At 41.3% G+C, this 20,351-nt stretch overlaps 1 protein-coding gene across 1 annotated transcript; it reads right to left on the bottom strand.

Moving 5' to 3' along the window:
* Positions 1 to 1,610: 1,610 nt before the first annotated feature.
* DIPK2A (divergent protein kinase domain 2A) lies at positions 1,611 to 20,112 on the bottom strand. Its single transcript, XM_059855400.1, has 3 exons — positions 19,378 to 20,112; positions 7,465 to 7,768; positions 1,611 to 4,979 (listed from the first exon to the last, which is right to left on the bottom strand). Exons 1-3 carry the CDS (start codon positions 20,029 to 20,031, stop codon positions 4,648 to 4,650), a joined length of 1,290 nt encoding a protein of 429 aa, XP_059711383.1. The 5' UTR covers positions 20,032 to 20,112; the 3' UTR covers positions 1,611 to 4,647.
* Between the last annotated feature and the right edge of the window lie 239 nt (positions 20,113 to 20,351).

The following is a 20,351-nucleotide window of genomic DNA, read 5'->3' as shown; positions in this document are numbered from 1 at the left end:
AGGCATCAAAGGAAACAGTCTGCCTCAATTCTACTTCTAGGGAATTACAGGAGATGTGGTCCTTTGGGAGCATTTCACAATTCCTACGATGGCCTCAGCTGAGGAATTCTGGACATCTAAAAGCCAGAGCTGCAATCCTTCTCTTACAGTACTAACAAAACATCTGCAAGTCTCAAAGAGCAGTATTCCAAATCAAAATACCTTTGCAACTACCACAACAATCAGAACCCACAGATCCCTTTCTATAAAGCACCAAAATGTAAATACAACAGTGCCATGTAAACTCAGTTATTACATTGCAAATCAAAAATTTAAACTTGAAAATAAGAACAGGAAGATCCTTAGTTTGCTCCAAATAGCTGGTTACAGATCAGTTTTTAGGTCCTTAAGACACCAGATCTGATGAACAAAGTCGCTTAGATAAAGTCAAGGCATGGAAATTGGGCTATCAGACTTTCCACAAGTAAAGGATTAAAGCATCACTTTAGGCACTTGTGAGCCTAAAATCCAATCTGAATTCTGCAATAGCAGCTTATGCTGAATACATCCATATATGTACATTTATATGTACAGATAAAATTTGAATATGACATTAGCAAAAACATAGATAAATATTTCACAAACTTAACTGTAAGGAAGCTCAGTCAAAATGCAGGGTCCTCCTTCTGCCTAGTGAAGAAAACATTCAGCTCTCAGAGTCTGGGTTTACATTAACCCTGTTCAGGAGGAGTAAAGCACATCAATATGATTTCCTATAATTTGATTTTTTTATTTGATCAGACAAAATACAAATGCACTACATTTTGAAAATCCCATTCCTTTAAAATTATTCAGGGTATCTATTTGGGAATGTGTTGTTAAACCAAGGGCACATTAAATGGATGCACCAAGCCTCCATTAATACCAAAAGACAGAATTTGTAACAAAAGTCAAACTTATACATAAGCATCATGTTTAGAATAGGAAGATGTGTATTACATTGTTTGACTAATACTCCCCCCACCCAAAAAAGCTCTTCCTCTCTGAACAGCAGCTGTTTATGAAACAGCCTGTTTTGCTTTGAAGTGTATTCTTCTTTCACTGTGCTGTTCTCAGAATTGGAGAACTCAAATATAAAATCCAGCCTTAGATAGTTTTCCTGTAAAAGTCAGACCTTTCCTGCTGACCTGAACAGGCAATGTCACTTACTAATGCCCTTAGGATTTGCCTTGGTTTCCAGCCACACAAAACAGGTACTTTCTCTTACCTGCAGCAGCACAGGCAGACTCACCTGCTGCCGAAACAGCCCCTGCCCTGTCCCTCTGCAGAGACACCCCACAGCCACAGGGCCCTTCTGCATCCAGCCAAAGCTCCTCGGGGCAGGGACAGAAGGAGCCAGGCCACCAAAGGCTCTGCCTGCAAGGACAGTGACACCAAGAGTCCTGACAGACCCTTCATACTTGGGATCAAACTAGAAAGGAGGATGGGAAAACAAAGTTCCTATCTGTCACTTCTGATGATGGTTCATTCTGGAACACTACCAAAACTAGTTCCATGTGTATTTTAAAGCATCCTAGACTAAAACAATCCTGAAAGTCTTACTGATCTGAAAATGAATAGCTGAGATGAGGTTCTTAAAGTATTCTTTATTAATACCATTAGAAGTTGCAGAAACAACTTTCTTGTAATATAAAGGCACAGGGAGACAGTTTTGATAAAGTATTCCAAACAAACAGTAACTTACAGTACAAAAGGACAATTTTAATGCACATACAAACCCCAAACATTTCATTCAAAAATATTTCACCATGTTCATCAATAATAATGGGCAATGACTAAAAATATAAATTGTTATTGTACAATAAATATCTGACAGGTGCAAATGGAACAAGATTTATTGCTCTCCACAATGTTTTCCCTGTAGTGTTTTTGTTGTAGTAGGGGGTTTTGGGGTTTATTTTCCTTTCACTTCCAAATTCCTTTTACAAGTGGCTTTAGTAACTTGTTTCTGGAGGGACTAAACCCCAAACAAAATCTAAGAGAACATTCTGACAGTCACAGAACTGACTCAAGTAGTAACCAAAACTGGCAGTGTTTGTTTCTTTCACAACTTTAACAATCACAGTCCACTCTCTCTTTGGGAAATGTAGATGTTTAAAAATCAACTGTAGTGGTAAGTCAAGGCTTTTATGGCAGGGTGGTAGTGATGCCTTGAGAGGCTACCTAGAACAGAGGCCAGACAGTGTTAAAGGAATAAAGCAGGCATTTATTACAAGGCCTTCAAAGGATACACCCTGGGCAGTACAAGTGGCTCCACCCAACATGGACAGCAGACCAAGAGTTTTCACACTTTTATAAGTTTTGATCTATTTCCATGTTGGGGTTAATTGTCCCATTACAACTTCAGGTTATGCAGTCCCCTGGTCCCAGATTGCTCTCCTCAGCCCCCTGCTGTTTATACTTTTTGGGCCCAAAGCTGCAATGGTGCCCTTGGTTCTCAGGCTGGAAAAGGATTGTTTTGTCTGACTAAACTGTGAAGAGAACTTGCTAACACTTTATATGAAGTTCAGAGTTATACACTAATGCAGTACAGAATCTGGAAAATGTGAAAGCTAAAACTTAAGGCATCAGTAGTACCTAGTCTGAGGGTTAGTCTATTTTCTTCAAATACTAGGATTTTATGAAGAAAAGTAACGTGATTGTTCTCCTACAGCTTGTGCCAGAACAAGCACATAAAACTGTTCAAATGAGGGGAGAAATTAAAATTAAAAGCAGCACTGGGCATTCTAGCTTCAAAAAACTAGACAAGGGACTGGGAACAAATTAAGACTACAAAGGCAACGATGACATAAGTGTGAGAATTTCCAATTCCAAAATATCCTTAATCATAAAATCTTTTAAAGTTGGAAAAGACCTTTAAGATCAACAAGTCCAACCAGCAACCCAGCACCACCACCATGTTCACCATTAAACCACGTCCTCAAAATACAGTGACCAAAGAAATCAAAGAGCACTCTGCATCTCTGTGTGGCTTCACTCTAGCTTTGAGAAAGGAGGGCAAGAGAGTGAGTTTGCCATTTTCCTCACCTGCAGAACAATTTCCATCAGGCTCCAGGCAGTACAGGAGGCAGAGCAGCTCTGCTCTTGGAAGTAGCACACGTTACCTTGCTCAGAATTAAGTTTAGCTTGTACAAAATAGTGTTTTATACAGGCATTTAAGAAATATTAGTGTCCTTCATTACTGTTACCAGAAGTAATATGCACACATTTCCTAAGAGCATCTTTGCATGAACAAGATTTCAGGAAAATTAAGCATAGTAGTTGTAAAAAAAACTGAGGAACAAGCTTTCAAGTGAGTTCTTGAAGAAGTAACTGAGGCTTTTATAAAAACTGTGATTTATGAGAACAACTCCATATTTACACAAACCTCAACAAGTCAATTTCAACTGTACTGGGAACAGTCAAACTTAGTTTGACAAAAGGTACCTAGAGTGAGTACAGCTTACTGGTAAACCAAAAGATGAAGATTCAGAAAATTCCAATCAACACACTTAGGAAGGATGTAAAACAAACTGCTAACATGCTTGACATTCTTCAAATCAGGGTTTTCTCTAGCCTAAGTACACAGTTTTGGAAGTTCTTCAGAAAGTAACCAAGGACCATCAAAATCTGAATTTTGAAAATTATTAGTTTCACTGCAGTATAGCATTCTTTGTGTAGTGTATGTTCAAAAAACTAGCAAACAAAACCATTTTCTTTGGCTTATACCTAAACTACACCAGATTACTGATTTTTTACTTTTAGTCAATCTTCTATCCCCAATTTAAATTAACACAGATCTTTTTATTGTAATGTCTTTCCAATTTTCAAATTATCTCTGTTAAAAGTAAGAGTTTGCTCATCCCATGATTTCCTGTTAAACAGCCATGTGTATATACTGGCATGAAGGGTAAGTTTTGTACAATAGTTACATTAAGAGAGATTTCCAACGGCAGAACCACAGAAGACATTAAATGAATGTTAGTTCAAGTGAGATTTCAGCTTATGATGATCTTAAAAAACAAACCACAATGTCTAAGCAGAGTAAAATACAGTGTAAAACCCCCTAAAATCAGACAGTAAACTCAGGAATTCTGCACTCACAGTAGGAATGTTCTGCACAGCATTAACATGAAAGCCTGTTCAGTTTGAAACAATGCAGACAGCTAGGTTTACCTGGATGTAAATGCCACTTCAAGGTGTTTAAATAAACACAAAAATGAGACAAGGATGTCAGGAAAAAGGCCTTTAAAACAGGCCACCAGTCTAACTTGACTTTCCAAGTAAGAACATCAGTTTCACAAAACTGTGACACTAATGCAGTTTTAGGTAAAGTACCCTTTGACACACAAGCTGTCAATTTAGCTATCACAGTCTTTTGTGACCTACTCCCTTTTAAACAGTTAGGGAGGACAGTCAATAGTAGCTCAAGTTTTAATTCAGTAAGTACCTTGTTTGTTTGCAAAGGAACATTATAACACCATAAAATTCTATTTTTACAGTATTTAGAAAACTGATAAACTAGGGTTTTTTATTCTCTCTTTTGAACAGAGGAGTCCAAAACTTCTGTTTTCTGTGTGTCTTTGCAATAGTGTTTTAGCCAGCGTTGCCCAAGAACTTTGCTGAGGACTACCTGACGTTGTTACTGAGCTGTGCAAGGTACTCCCGCAGCTCCTTGGCGGCCTGGAATCGGCCGTACCTCTTCTTTGGGTTGGCACACTCATCCAGCAGGGCCTCCAGGCGCCCCTCTTTGGCAATCTCAGCTGGGGGGTGGTGCAGGAGCCCCCCCGAGGTGCCCCGCCACGTGGCATGTCTGGACAAAAGGTTCTGACAAATGGCATAGTAGTTGTGGTCCACAGTGACACGAGCACAAAGGATCTCCTTGGAGAAGGACAGACAAGCTTCTTTATCACAGTCGTCAAACTTGCTCTCGTACCACACGTCCCAGTTCTCAGGTTTATCTGTGCAATGCAAGGAGACAGCAAAACCAGTGAGGGAGGGGAGCAAAGAGCACGTATGTGTCTGAATACAATCAGAAGCTCCATGCACAGCAAACTGGTAATATTTAAACCAAAAACCAGTTTTGTTTAGATAAACTCAGAAATGCTGGAGCCTAAGACTGCGTCTGACAGTCTGATACATCCTTCTGCTGAAATGGTCCTGGCAAAACAAAAAATAAGGGAAAGAAAGAAAGAGGACAAAATAGATAGCAAAGAGAGGGCAGGAAAAAAAGCAGCACAATAAACACATGAAATCTACATTCACACATACCCAGAGGAAAAAACGCAGCATGAGTAAGTACAAGAGAACCATCCAGAGCCAAAGCTCAGAGAAAAACAAACAAGCAACATGATTTATTTTAGCAACATAGATCTGGGTTCTCCAGTTGCCCTGGAAACTACTGCTAGCAAGTGGTCTACCAAAGACTAAAACAACATTGCAAAGTAATTGCTATAAACTTTTGAAACTTTATCTTCCATCTTACTTTCAACAAAGCAGTAACCAGAAAGAATATAAAAAAGCAGATACACTACTTATAATCTCTGAGAAAAGTAAAATTGAACAAGGCAAATGGCGTTTATGTGCATGTACAAACCCTTCTCCTCCTCACAGCTTTAACTTAAAACCTGATTTACCTAAAATACCTCATGCAGTAATAATACTGAAAAGGTTACTAAGTGCGAGCTCTCCTGAGTTCTTACTACTTTTTGTTAGAAAACTTTCATCTTAAGTTTCCAGACTACTGCCAGCTCTGAGAAGATGTCCTAATCATGGAGTCCCAGAGTTTTGCAGATGTCTCTTAGCAGTATGAGGTACAAAGAAAAATTAATCTGTGCTTGGCAGTCTCTGAGCTGACTATTGGTCTGCTCATTCACAGCACACTGAGAGACAGATTAGGAAAAGAAAGAGTACTAAAGGATGACAGCTAAAACTATAAAAACATGTTGTAAGATCTGCAGAATGAACAGCAAAGTCAATGTGGAAAAAAAAGCCAGCCAAGGAGAATGGGAAAAAAGGGCTTCAGCAACCTCAAATATGACATCCCACACAGAGTACAATTAGGTGTTACTGTACAGTGCAACTGGACAGAAGGTACATACTGAAATATCTGAACAGGCATACTGATCACTCTGGACAGAGACTGTCTCATGGAACCTTCCCAAAGATCCACGAAAACAGCAGTAAATGTCAACCACAGCAAGTTTATAAAAGACTAAGAATTTTTTCATGTCCTCTTTTGTTGTCTGTGGTTTTGATTGATAGATCATAAATCACACCAAAAGCCTGGTTGGGACAACAGATGTGACACTTGCAGCATTCAGGTTCTGCAAGGAGCTACTTGCTCCTATTCCACGTACACATCAACATTTTCAGAGCTCATCTGGACATCCTTCTGCCTGAGCAATTCAGACAGGCTTCAAAAATGAAAGCCCTCCATAATATTATTACAAGAGGGAGGGAAAGGAACAGAAAGAAAGGAAAGGGTTCTACAGTAAATGTACTGGATATTCAATATATTAAAAGGTTTCCTTGGTAGGCTCACACAGTTTCAATCTAAGCTACTTGAGAGCACATAATAAATCTAATAAAAAAACCAACCAAACAACCCCAAAACACACTTCCTTGCAGGAAAGTGTGTGGATAGAAAAACCTAGTCTAAAAGTTAATTCCACAGCACAACATATGAAGCCTATTTGCAAAGCCCAAAATAATCCATTTACCCAAAGCAAACTGGAATCACTTGGCCTGTTGCCATGAAGTTCTGCAGAATCCAGAGTTTCATGTTCAATGTCTCCAGCCCTTAGGTCTGTAAGTTTTCCTTATAAGCTCAAAAAGAATATAAACCTATGTGACGCCACTTTGTCAAACACCTCTCCTGCTGCCACTGCTTTGAGCTTTAACAGGTGACAGAAAGGAAGTTAATTTGAAAAGAGCACTTGAATTACCCATTCCTTCGGTTCCATTATTACAGAAAACCAACAGGAAGCAAAGTCAGGCAATGGGCCTGAGGCAGAGCAGGCACTAATGCTGCTTGTCATTCACAGAGAGTTCCAAGACTTCCACTGTTACATAGGTGCTTGGAAAAGACAAAAAAATCCTCTCTCTCTTAGCTAAGGTGGACAAGACAGCCAGACTGCTTATCTATCTGTCCATTCACCTGTCCAAACACACTCAGCACCAACACCCTCTCTTCCCACCCCCATCTCTTCCTTTATGCACGTTTACAGCACTTAGAAGTGTCCAGGTATGCTCAACAGCTCATGAAATTGACAAATTGGTCCAGCTAATTAGTAGTCTAATAGCAGAGGAAAGCTAATTCATTTGTTAATTAGCAGTCTAGCTGTAAAGCAAACAAAATATGTATTTAGCAACCACTCATACTTTAAATATTGCAGAGAAATGAGTGAGACACACGGGGTGAGGGGAGTGAAAGAAGACACTTACTCTGTCTGATCAACCTTTTGTCTGCCACCAGAACATTTTCTGCATCTACAATGATAACTTTCCCATCTCTTGGTCCCACTGCAAAGTTGTCAAAGCTGACATCAAGGAGGTAGAGTGCAAATTCAAAGTCATTATTTGTCAGCTGCTCAGCTATTTCCATTAATTGCCAGGCCAGATCCACTCGTTTCTCCCACGGTGCATTGAAGTAACTCCACAGCTCTTCTCCCACGTAGTTGACAGCCACCATCCTTCCACATGCTCCCAAGTACTTTGCAAATGGCCAACCCTCATCAGATGGAAAGCTCTGTATATTAAAAAAAATTAAATTTTTAATTAATACAAAACAGCTTAGATTTTAAAAGGCTTTTCAATAAAACTTAGAAGAGAAAGCTGCAAATATGCATCAACACAATAATCCATATGTTTCTAAGTTTTGAAGGGAAAAGAAAAACAATACAAAATAAATTTCTGTGACCAAGAGGCCTTGCTGGACTAATGCAGGGAAAACCTGGATGGCCTGAAACAATAAATAGCCCATATCTAGCTTTCCATCTATACACACACACACTCACATATTTACACACAAAATTTCACCAACTATCTTTTTCTCTTGGTGTTTTATTACACATCTGTTGTAGTAATGTAAGTATATTTCCCATCACAATATTTTTGCATTTGATCTTTTAATTAAAACTGGTTCTTTAAATAACCTAAAGAAAACAAACTCTACAAAGTGGCACCTCCTTCTCTCCACCATCACCCCTTCCATTTTCCCAGTTGATGGGATTCCTTTGAGGTTTCTTAATTTTCTAGTATACCTTAACAGTTTATCTCTTGATTAACTGCTACATATACACTGTGTGTTTATTACACACAGCCACATAACACTTTTATCAACAGTAAAATCTGTCTCCAACAGTACCTTTCTAGGAAGTTAACATAAGAGACTGAATAGAAATGACATACTACAAGAAATTACAAAAAAAGCCACAACGCACCAGCATGGTTTTCCTAATTCAGTTGTGCTGAACATGCCCTAGGACTTCAGTGTGAACACAAGCTCTTAAAAGGTACCCTCCAAACTCCAGAGGAATGCTGGATAGGAATGCAACAGGAAAAAACCACAAAAGCACTGATTTAAGAAACCCCAAATTTAGAGAAGTTAGCACTCTAAGAATATGATGTACACCACTTTTAACTGTTAGGAGATACCACCAGGTGCCCGTGCTCCTTCCTCCTGCTCTGCCTTGCTATGGTGTCAGCAGACACCAGCCCTGATCCATTCTGCAGTAATGACACAGCAAAGGTTTTACCACAGCTGGGGGGACCAGCATGGTGAGTTTCAGGATGAATAAAAGCCTTGTACCTTCTGAAACCTACAATGGCAGAAAACATTTACTGTCACCTGGGGAAAGAGACTGGAAGGAAACACACCATGTAGAACAGGTCTGGACTACAAGACCATGCAGAGAAGAGGTGCCTAACATAACCAACTTTGTCTCTGTAGTACACCTGAAGAAGCTAAAATCTAGCTAATATGCATAATTGACAATGTTTGCTATTTTTATGGCAAAAGCCATGAAGCTGCTCTCTAAGGTGGCAAACCTTAGAAGACAATTTCTGGGTAAGTAACCATGTTTACCCCTACAGAGAACCCCCTTTCTTGGCTGGGCAAAAGGACACCAGAGCCATATTGATACAAGAATAGGTTCAAAGTTTTTGACATGTCTGCATGTCTGAACTTCAACTCTATTTTTATCACATAATCTACTCACATAATCTAATCACATAATCTACTCATAGCAAAACAGATTGTGATCAATCCTGAGAACAATAGGAACTAATTTGACAGGTTTGAGAGCAGTATGGTATGTTCAAGCTGTAACTCAGCAGAACTAAATCTCTCTCTTTAACCAAATCTACCATGCAATAGGGAATAAATTATCCAGCCTCCAGGCTCATTTGCCTGCAGGATTCAGGGCAATTAACAAAGGTAGAAGTATAGCCAAATAGCCAGCAGTTCAGGCCAATTGTCACATTCCACAGTTCAGAGAGTTTTGGGATATTTTTTTCACTTGTTTTGTGGTTAACAAAATAACCTTTCAAAAACTGAAGTGTGTGGTAATTCAGTCTTCCTTACTTATTCTGAGCTGACTATATAATAGAAACACGGCTGTGGCATCAGTAAATGTCACCAAAGAGGTATTTCATGTGCATTTATCGTGACTGTATTCAGTCCTGGACCAAAACAAAACAAGAAGCAAATAGCTGATGCCCACCAAATGAAATTATTTATTTAACCTACATCATACAAACTTCAATTTAAATTGGGGAAAAATTACCTCATTGCATTTCCAGAAAAATACTAATTTCACCAACTGTGCACGACATTTTCATATTGCTGCATTTTATCAGCACTCAATTCAATGATGCTTAAATATTTTTTTTTAAAAATTACTTTGAACCATCCCGCACCTTTTATTTTCCACAGTTGTTCTTTCTATGTTCCAATCCTGCCCTGCTTATGACTTTACCTCCCTTTTCAAACACAAATGCAACCACAAACAGTTGAACCTGGCAAGGAATGTGCTACCACTGGAAGCAAAGGTGTCCCTCCCTCCCAACCTACCAAGCATACTCATTTCCATCCCCTGCACATCACTAGGAAAGCAAGGCTCGTACTTGCTGGGCTGGTGCTCCCTTGGATCAGAGCCTGATCCATACCACATCACCTCCTCGTGCCAGGATGCACTGCTGAGAGGAAAAGAGAAGGCCTCCCCAGCAGGGTGCAGAAGAGGGAAGGAGCTAAGAGGATGTTTCCTTTCCAGCAGCAGCAGGGATTTATGTAATGGATTAAACTGATTTTCAAAGTACAGCGTTTTTCACTGATCTTCCAAACACATCTATTATGCTTCCTGCACTGTGTACGCTGAATTTCATTGCAGACAAGAAATTCTAGGAGCAGTCAGGTTTATTCAGAAGTGCACACCTTCGTGTTACCAGCAGAATATCTCCATGCCATGCTGTAACAGATATATTTATAAGGCTGAGCAATAAAAACATCTTTTGACAACAGGAGTGTGGGGAATCCTGCCAAGGTCTGCACATGTACAAACAACATCTCTGCTTTGGCTCCCTTCCAACTGGCATGTAACAGCCACATCTACACTTCATTACCCAAGTCAGCAGCGGAAGAAGGGGATAAAAATATGTACAAGTGCCTCATTCAGTAGTTTTTATATTCACTTGGTGAATTTGACAAGAATATTAATTGAAGTGCAGATCTCTTGTCTTTGCAAGCAGCAGTTTGTAACTTTTTGTACTATTCTATTTTGAAAGCTGTTATCTAAGAGGAAACTGCAGCTAACTTGACAAGGACTTTTGGTTCATGTATTAAAATTTTGAAAGCCAGCAAGAAATAAAAACAAATTTATATGATTAATGAACATGTATTCCATGAACAAGTTGCATTTAGAAGCAAAAAGCTTCTTATATCACTGTCAAAAATCTGATTTCTGGGGAATAATATATAACTTTATGTTTTATTTTAGTGGTCTGCATATTTAATTAGATAATTTGCTACTTGAATATACTATTTTCAGACTTTAAAACCTGCATTTGACAACCAAATTAAAAACTAAGCTCTTGTTCAAATCCAGAAACACGTTTGACAAAAGAATCTGATTCTGATGCACCCCCTCACATTTTATCTGTGAACATCAACACAAATGCCAGAGAAACCATAGACAATTAAACTTTACGTGTTTTAAAATAAAGTAATGCATACGAAAATCTAAAAACAGGTGGCTTTAGTAAAATTCCCCTCATTAACACTGTTATCTTTCTGTATTCAGAGAAATATGTGTATCTTCTAACAGAAAGATGGAAAACAGCAAAGATGCCAAAAACTTCTGCTACCTCCATTGCCAGTGACACAGCCCCAAAACATATTTTGCTTGCTCTAATTAGTGTAGCTCCAAGATATCTCTGTAATGAAGGCTTAGAAACCTAAATAATCTGCCAAAGGGACAATGGATATGCTGTTCCTGAAAGAATAATACTGCATTTATACCTTTAAAATATACACAGTAGTCTCAGAGTAAATATTAAGAATTAACAGAGTGAATTTATCACTTCACTGAAGCACAAAACACACTATCAGTGCATTTGTCTTCCTCACTTCCATCTGTCTAAACCTGAGATTATACACAAACGTGCCAGTGCTTTTTGTTCAGAGCTGTGAATTAGATCAGGCAGTGAAGACTCACCAGCTTGCAGCTGATAAGGCCTATTGTATTCTGCAGTAACACAAATCCCCCTTGAATTAAACACTTAAAAGAATATTAGCTTATCATAATGAAGCATATAATTCATCCTCATAATCAAGACCAAAAAGCCAAACCAGTTTAAGTAACAACTGACATTTCTGTTGTTAAAAAACATGCTTTTCATTTTCAAAACTATTCCAGAAGATGCTCTATTTGTCACCTCCAGTGTTTGCACACAGTGAGTTCCAGCTCAGAAAAAACACCTCCAACAAAACCTGCCCAAACAAAGAGCTGCATCTTTTATGTGATAAAAATTTTCAAAAACACACAGAGTGAGAGCTTGTCTCCAAGAGACACTGAGGAACTTCATGGCAAAATGACACCTTCACTGAATCATCCTGCTGAACTGCAGGCACCAACAGGCAGGGCAAGGAGAATTCAAATAACATGCTCTTCCTCAAAAGGAAAATGAGTTCTCTCTCAGAGAACTGCTGATTCCACAGTGTAAACAAAAGTAGCACTTGCACTAATCACCAAGGCAAATGAGCAAAGCTCTGGAACCATGAGGAGCTAGAGAGGAGATTTACCATGATGTTTTTTGGATCAAAGGAGTTACAAAGCACAGCCTAAACACAGATGCCTCCTTTTGTCAGGAACTGATGTGCATTCTGGAAGATACGTATTCAGATGTTTATTTGAATGCTAGTGAGTACAATGGAAACCATGTAATTCCAACTACATGCCACTGCATTTGATATTTACCTAGAACTCCCACAGGAGATACACACATATAGCCTACACACACAGCGTGAACATTCAGTGCTCCAGATACTGGTGTTCCCATTGAAACCATGTTTTTTTAATTTATTTGACTCTTGGTCAAGTTTGACTACATTTCAACCAGTTACTATAAACAATTCATGCCAACGAGAGGCTCACACCAGGCTTGACACACTACAGGACAAAAAATACACAAAATTCTAAATACTCAGTTGTTAAGATGAACACTTCAGCTATAAAAGTTGTATTTCAAAACATCAGCAGAGACATGCCTCTTTTCCAAATAAATTAATGAACAATGATTAAACTCGAGAGCCATAATAAAGCAAATTTAATATCATTATTGGTTGTCACCTGTTCAAATTCATAGATGTTTTTTTCAGATAAAATTTGCAACCCATGCAAATAATCACTGTGTATTTACTTCTCATCAGTAATGAGCCTGGAATATGTCACTATCAAGGAGTCCTAGCAGAGATGGCCTAATTTTTAAAGTAACTTTGCAAAATTGGAGTCTAAAACAAAGCTTCATTTAATTCAGAGAAGTAAAACACAACCCCCCTTATACATCTGACATACCAGAACAACATTGCAAGGTTTCTAATGTGGGGTAACAAATTTTTTCTGCTACTGAAAACTGCAAGAGTGAGAATTTCTCAAGAGAATTTCTATTTAAGTCTATATAGTGACTTCCCAGCAGCCTTTAAATTCAGACAGCCATTCATCATAATATACACCCCACAACAGCTTCAAGAATTTCTAGAAAATTTTAAAATATCCCTTATAATTCACCCTACATGTTTTCTACTCTAGGGAACTTTCACTATAAAAGAAGGATGAAATAGTTTTGATAACTTAGGGAACATAATTAAATATGACAGTTAACATGACAAGTACAAGCCAGTTCTGGTCTACTATGTACAGTCATATGTCACTGCAAAAAAATGACTCTTCAGTTTTCAATAGAACCACATTAGAGGAATATTCTTGTAACATGAGGCCACTCAATTTTAATTCAACAAAGAACCAATTTTTCGTTCCTTTTAGAAAGGTTCACAATGGAAATTCAGTCTATTAAAATCCTACTATCTGTATGAGCCAGGACTTAAATAACACAAGTCCAGCCAAGGACATGTCAGGTAGTGCAGATACCACCTTATATCCACTGCTTGGTTTATGGCATCAGAATCATGAAACAGAAACACCAAATTCTGTAATGAAGACATTTTAAAGGGTACCAAGTATTAAAACTGACTTGCCATTCTACATTCTATCAATTTATTTAGAAAAGAACTACAGAAAATAACTTATTAGAAGAGTGTGTATGGAAAAATATAGAAAAGAGCAATTTGCCCATTTACTTATGTATGGATCAGCAAAAAGATTCTGTGGAACATTTGGCTAAATTGCTACTTTGAGTGAATCCTGTGCAAGAAATTGTTTCAAATTGATCAGTTAAAGTTTTCATATATGTTTACCAGATGTCAACTATTGCTCTTCCCGTAACAAAACCAAACAGAAAGCCCAACAATGACACATAGAGAAACCAGAAGAATTTTAGGTTATGTGGCAACAGACTGTTCATGGAGAGTAATTATACCAGGAATAGAGATACAGCTGTTGGGTTTGTTTTGTTTTGCTTTTTCCCCACACGGAATAAGAATGATCAGAAGTTGTGAGAAAAATAAAGTCATTAAGCTTAAGCATTTAGAAAGCTAAAACCATATCTGAGGGAGGGGCAATGATTTGCAGTCTATTAAAAATGCAGAAATGCCACTATTTCACACACAGAGATTGCCATTTCTCTTAGAGAAATAAAAGTCCTTGTGACTTGTAATTTACATACAAGACACAAATGTTCACCATCATTCTTTGAAGAATATTCATTTAAAGAGGTTGTTAAAAGCTACAGCTTGAGACAAAGCTGCATTAATGCACTCTGGATTTAATTGACAGATACCTTCTACAGTTTGAAAAAAACTTCATTATGTGCAAGCATTTTATTTTAATTGCACAGTATATGTGCAAATTCCAAGTTTTCTTTGTGTGCCCGTCTAATATCTTCCACAGTAGCTGGTGGGGCTGTGTTTTGGATTTGTGCTGGAAGTGGCATTGGTAACTCAGGGATGTTTCAGTCACTGCTGAGCAGTGATTACACAGAGCCAAGGCCTTTTCTGCTCCACACCCCAGCAGCCAGGGGAATGGGGGAGCACAAGAAGCTGGGAGGGGACACAGCCAGGACAGCTGACCCCAGCTGATCCAAGGGACATTCCATTCCATATGGCATCATGACCAGCACGTGAGGCTGGGGGAAGGAGAAGAAAGGAGGGGGACACACATCCAGAGTGACAGCATTTGTCTTCTCAAGTCACCATTCCATGTGATGGAACCCTGCACTGGCTGAGCACCTGCCTGCCCATGAGGATTGCTGAATGAATCCCTTGTTTGGCTTTGTTCTCCTTATTAAACTGTCTTGGTCTCAACCCACAAGTTCTCACTTCTACTCTCCCCCATCCCAGTGTGAGGGGAGGGAGCTCAATGGGGGCTGAGTTCCCAGCTGGGGTTAAACCACAACACTGAAAACAAAGTAAAGGCAACTGACATTTCCATATGGTATCTGGTAATACTGTAAACCAACAGCACAGCCAGCACAAAGGCAAGACTGAGAGCTGCAAGACCAGCTCTAGATTCCCTTTTGCCAAAAGAATTAATAAATCCTGTATTTCAGTTTTGCCAGTACAGATGTAAACTGTCTTTTCAGGTAGGCATAAGATCTTAGGAAAAATACAACCACCTTACTGAAAAACAACTTCCTTATCAAGAAACTATTTCTTATTTCAGCAGTCAAGTCCCACTGTACTTCCCCCAACTCCAAGAACAGGATTTGGGGCATGTTGTTTTTTCGTGTTTAAGCAGAGAATGTAACACCTCGCCACTGGCAGACTGTGTCAGACACGGCGTGGCTGCACACCAGGAATCACAGCACAGCCACAGGGGCACCACAGCAGCAGCTCAGGAACTGTCATCCAAAGTGCCAGGACACTGCCACAGCACCTCTAAAGACGAAATCTGGAGGCTGACAGGGATCAGTGCAGGAGCTCTATGAAAAATGAGGTATCACACCTGTCAGTTCTATTAACAGTAAGTTTATGTTCTAACTTGCTAGTGAAGATAAAAATTAACCAAGTTACTTGATAAAGTTGAATAATATCCACTATTTAAAATGTTGAAAATATTTCAAAACCTTTCTCCACTACATCTACTTTACAAGGCAAACTAGATGCTGGTGGCTTATAGAAAGTCACAGGACAAGGATACATCTGCTTACATCCAGAATGGTTCTCTGAACAGTCACACTGCACTCAGTCTCTAATACAAGTTATTTTTTCAATTTTTCTGTTTCTTCCTAAGGCAATTTCAGCTGACCTGTCTTTGCAAGTGTTTGATGCACACCATCATCACATTCAGTTAGAAATAGGATGCCATGCATAGATCCTATCCTCCAGGTGATTCCCATTTTAAACACTCTATCATTGAATGAGTTGAAACAGCAGCAAGTTTTGTTGTTTTGTCCAAATAAGCTGTTCATGCCTGTATGAAACACTGGTTTAGATGTAGCATTTTGATTACAAATCTGACCTTATTTAACTAAAAAGTATTCATCTCTATCACAGAAAACAACTATTAGGAGGGGAGATGAAAAAAACCCCAAACCTCTCAGGAATTAAATCTTTAGCAGAGAAGTTCTTTGGTTCAAATGTGAATTCAGATGAAAATTGTGAGAGGATTTAATTAGTGAGGAGTCTAGCAAGATTCTACAGAAGAAAAATGAGTATTTTAATATCAAAAAAAATATTTTAAGTGTACTTGAACAATACTGCAGCTGTCATTCCATTTGCTTAACAAAGTCAAATGGCAAAAGGGGCTGAATTCTTTCCTGAGTACACCTACACAATAAATAAGTGCAAACAAAGAAGGTTAACAAGAAAGTTATGAAAAAATACAAATAGCGACTTAGGATTACAACATGTAATCTGTACTAAACTGTGCAGTGTTATACTTTTGATAAAAACCCCAGAACAATAACATCGTGCTATGGGTTAAAGCCCCACCTGAAAAATTGCCACAGCAGCAGCTGTAAGTCACTTGTGATGGTGCAGTTCACGAGCAACACTAGGAATAATCCATACTCCTCACAGGCTTCAAGCTAAAATCCCAGTCTCTGATGAAAAGCCTCACAATCCACAAATTGCTGGCTCTTGTAGACAACTACAGTGAATTTTCTATTATAAATGAAAGACCACGCTTTGAATTCCTACTAAATTGCCTATTTACATTTGTCTGTAACACAATTAAGCAACACAGAACTTGCATGCAGTGTACACCAAGAGTTTAGACATCATCTCCACTGTTATGAATAACAGTGCTCAGTCACTGTAGTGTTCCATGAAAGGCTCGAGGCAAAAACAAGCAGTGTTTTCCCTTGTGCCCTCTTGGTGACAGACAGCATGAGTTAAATGCATCAATTTATTGATTGCTTTACTTTAAATTAAAATCTGACTCTTCATACAACATCATGAAGGTTTCTTTTCTTGGAAGCAGCTCATTTTTAAAACAAGCCAACAAGTTTCATTCCAACAGCACTACTTGCCCTCATCAATACTGCAGAAACTACACCATAAAATGTTTTACAAATGTTCTGTACAAACACAAACCTTCTCAGTAGTCAATTATCAATTCTAGAAAGTAACCGCCTCTCAGAGTGTCTGGCATGTTGCTGTTGCAAGAGCTGCAGAACACAGAATTACCCATCCCATAAATGTTTCTCAGATGGAGACTAAACCTGGAGTACTATGGAATGGGAAGAGATCATACAGATTCACGTACTTTGCATATTTCATTCCTAATTGAGGGAAGGTCTTCAAACCTCGAGTACCCAGCACCAAAGTCAATTAACATTCTTCTGGAGAAACCATTAGGAGTGTTTAGGCACACAGAGCTGGCCTGAACCTCCCCAGAAATATTGTCCAAAATATGCCAAAAGATCAAAATTTACAAGACTCCATGAAACACTTTTGATCTGTTAAAAGGCAACAGACTTGCTTTACTTCTCTCTGAACAGCTAAAGGCTGCCTCACTTCCCACAAATTTGACCTGCTCTGCTCTCAGCTGCACCCTTGTTAAGATAAATGTTGAAAAGAGTGCCCAAGTCCACCCAAGATTTTCTTCTCTTCAACAGATTTGCTCGACAGTCTCAGGACACATCTACAGTTCATCAAGAAGCTGAGAGGAAGCAAGGCTCCTGTTCAACCCACTGCCCACCATCCATGATCCAGCCCATTACAGTACATGCCACAAGTGTGCCATGCCCTTTGCCTGTAAAGGATTATGAAGCAACACAGCTGTTCTATGGCCATTGAGGTCTACACTCAGCATATTGGAACCAAAAAGTAAGTTGTATGAAATGCAGCCAAAACAAATCACTTCTCAAAGAATTTCTAAACATGCTCAGCAGAGCAAAGAAGTTTTGATTTTCTTATTTAAGTGGAGTTTCCTCACTCGCTGTGCTCAGGAGGAACTTCACAGCAAAATGGGAGACTTACTGTACCCTCAAATCTACTGAGAAGCAAACTGGAAACACACTTAGAAAACAAAACTAAAGAGCTGTACATGGAGAGACTGAAGGGCAGAAGGCGTGCTACTGAAAACATATTTGTAATTAAGTTCATAAACTGATTTTCTAGAAATTAGTCAGCAGGCAAACTTTCTGGAGGGTAAAGCCTGCAGCACTGCTTTTTGAGCATCTCTTGGCCTCTCACTAGAGAAACAGCAGATGTTAATAGTAATCATGAGGTAATGTTGTCAAAACATATTTGCAAATATTATTTTAATCATACATTGGATAAAGGCAAGGACAGTTCAGTAGTAAGACAAAACAGTTCTGATTCCAAATGTACATGCTAAAGGCACACTTGGGAGTTCCCTTGATAGTGTTAAAAACCAAAATGCAAAGCTCCTCATCTAAACAGATATGGAATAGAAACAACAGAGTGGTGCCACAGAATAGAAGTTTCCTAAGCATTTTTCACCTAAAAATTTATTTAACATATTAAAGCACAAATTTCAGGTGTGTGCACTTAACCAGCCCCCCTAATTAAAGACTACAGAACGTGTAATCGCTGAAAAAAGAACAGTGCCCATTTATCTGTCGGTCTATTTTCAGGCTACAAATACCTATCTCTAATTTCTACCAGCACTAACTATATTTAGTGCACATTAAGAACATGACATAGCACATGAGTCAGTTTCTGACAAGGAAAGCACAACAGCATCGCAGCACAGTCTCTACGCACTCCCTCCTAAACTAGACCCTAAGAAATGAATCACGGGCACGCACTGCTGCCCGGGAATGTGTGAATTGCGGAACACGCTGACACCGAACTGTGCCAAAGGCACAAGGCAGCAGAGAGCATCAGCCTCCAGCACTGACCCGGACGCTCCTGGGGGACCGCGGCTGCCGCTCGGTACGCGGCGGCACAGCGGGATGGGGATGGAGTTAAAACCCTGAGGAGGACGGCAAATCGGGAAAACAGGCACTCTTGGAGGGAGAAAGGAAGGAGGCAGGGACCGCGGACCCTCTGCTCAGCTCGCCCTGCCGGCACCTCCGCAGGAGAGTCAGTCACAGCACAGAGCCAGAGGCAGCCCCCGCGTTCCGGCGGGGTTTGGGGCCGGCTGCCCGGGAGCCCTCGGTCCCGCTCGCAGACACGGGGAGGCAGGAAGGGCCATCGCGGCGAGGGTCCCGCCAGGACGGGCAACGCCGGGAGCACCGGCGGGGTCCCGCCCGGGCACTGCCGGCCGCGCTTACCTGCAGCACCAGCGGCTCGGGGTTGAAGGCGAGGGTGATGAGCAGCTGCATGCGCTCCGAGTCCTTCAGGTTGCGCAGCAGGAAGCTGCCCGAGTCCTTGGTCTCGGCGTAGCGGCGCACCAGGCGGTCGAGCAGGCGCTGCGAGGGGCAGTGCACCAGGTCGGACCAGCCCTCCACGGCGCCGGGGGTGAGCAGCCGCACGTCGCCGTTCAGGCTGGCGAACTCGGTGGCGGGCAGCGCCTGCAGCAGGTCGCAGCGGCCCCTGCCGGTGGCGCGGCGGCAGATCTTGGTGTCGATGTCGGCGAGCTCCTGCGCCGAGCCCAGGCGCTTCAGCACGACGCGGCGGGAGCCCTCGCGGGGCTCCCCGTACCGCGCGAAGTACACGTTCTTCACGTTGAAGAAGTCCAGCAGGCGCAGGCGGCCCCAGCTCTCCAGCCGCAGCTGCCCGTTGAGGAACTTGCGGCACCAGCTGGTGCCCCAGCAGGCCGGGCACTTATTGAGCTGCAGAAAGCGCCGCTCCGACAGCTCGTTGCGCTGCAGCGAGGCCAGCAGCGAGTGCGTGTTCAGCACCAGCGCCGCCGCCAGGCTGCCCAGCACCGCCAGCTTCACGTAGCGGTACAGCCGCCCCAACTTCAGCGACACCAGCCGCAGCATCGTCCCGGGCCGCGCCGGGCCCCCCGCCCTCCGCCGAGCTCGCTGCCCGCCCCGGCCGCGCCGCGGCTCCGGCTCCAATAAACTCCCCGCCTCGCCGCCCGCCCGATAAAAGGCGGCCAAGTTACTGAGGGGCCGGCGGGGAGGGGGAGGGCAGGGGAGGGGGGGCGGTGCCTGCAGCGCGCGGGCCCGGGCGGACCCGCCCCCGGGGTGGGGCTCGGGCTCCGCCGCCGCCGCCGCTCCCGCCGCCGCCGAGCCCCCCCCGCCCCGGGGGGCTCCTCCCCCGCCCGCCGCTGGACACGCCCCCGGGGGCGGGGCCTAGC

Source organism: Haemorhous mexicanus, chromosome 10 (assembly GCF_027477595.1).
Source record: "Haemorhous mexicanus isolate bHaeMex1 chromosome 10, bHaeMex1.pri, whole genome shotgun sequence".
NCBI lineage: Eukaryota > Metazoa > Chordata > Aves > Passeriformes > Fringillidae > Haemorhous > Haemorhous mexicanus.
The sequence above is the reverse complement of the archived record's forward strand: the minus strand, read 5'-3'. Positions and strand labels throughout refer to the sequence as shown.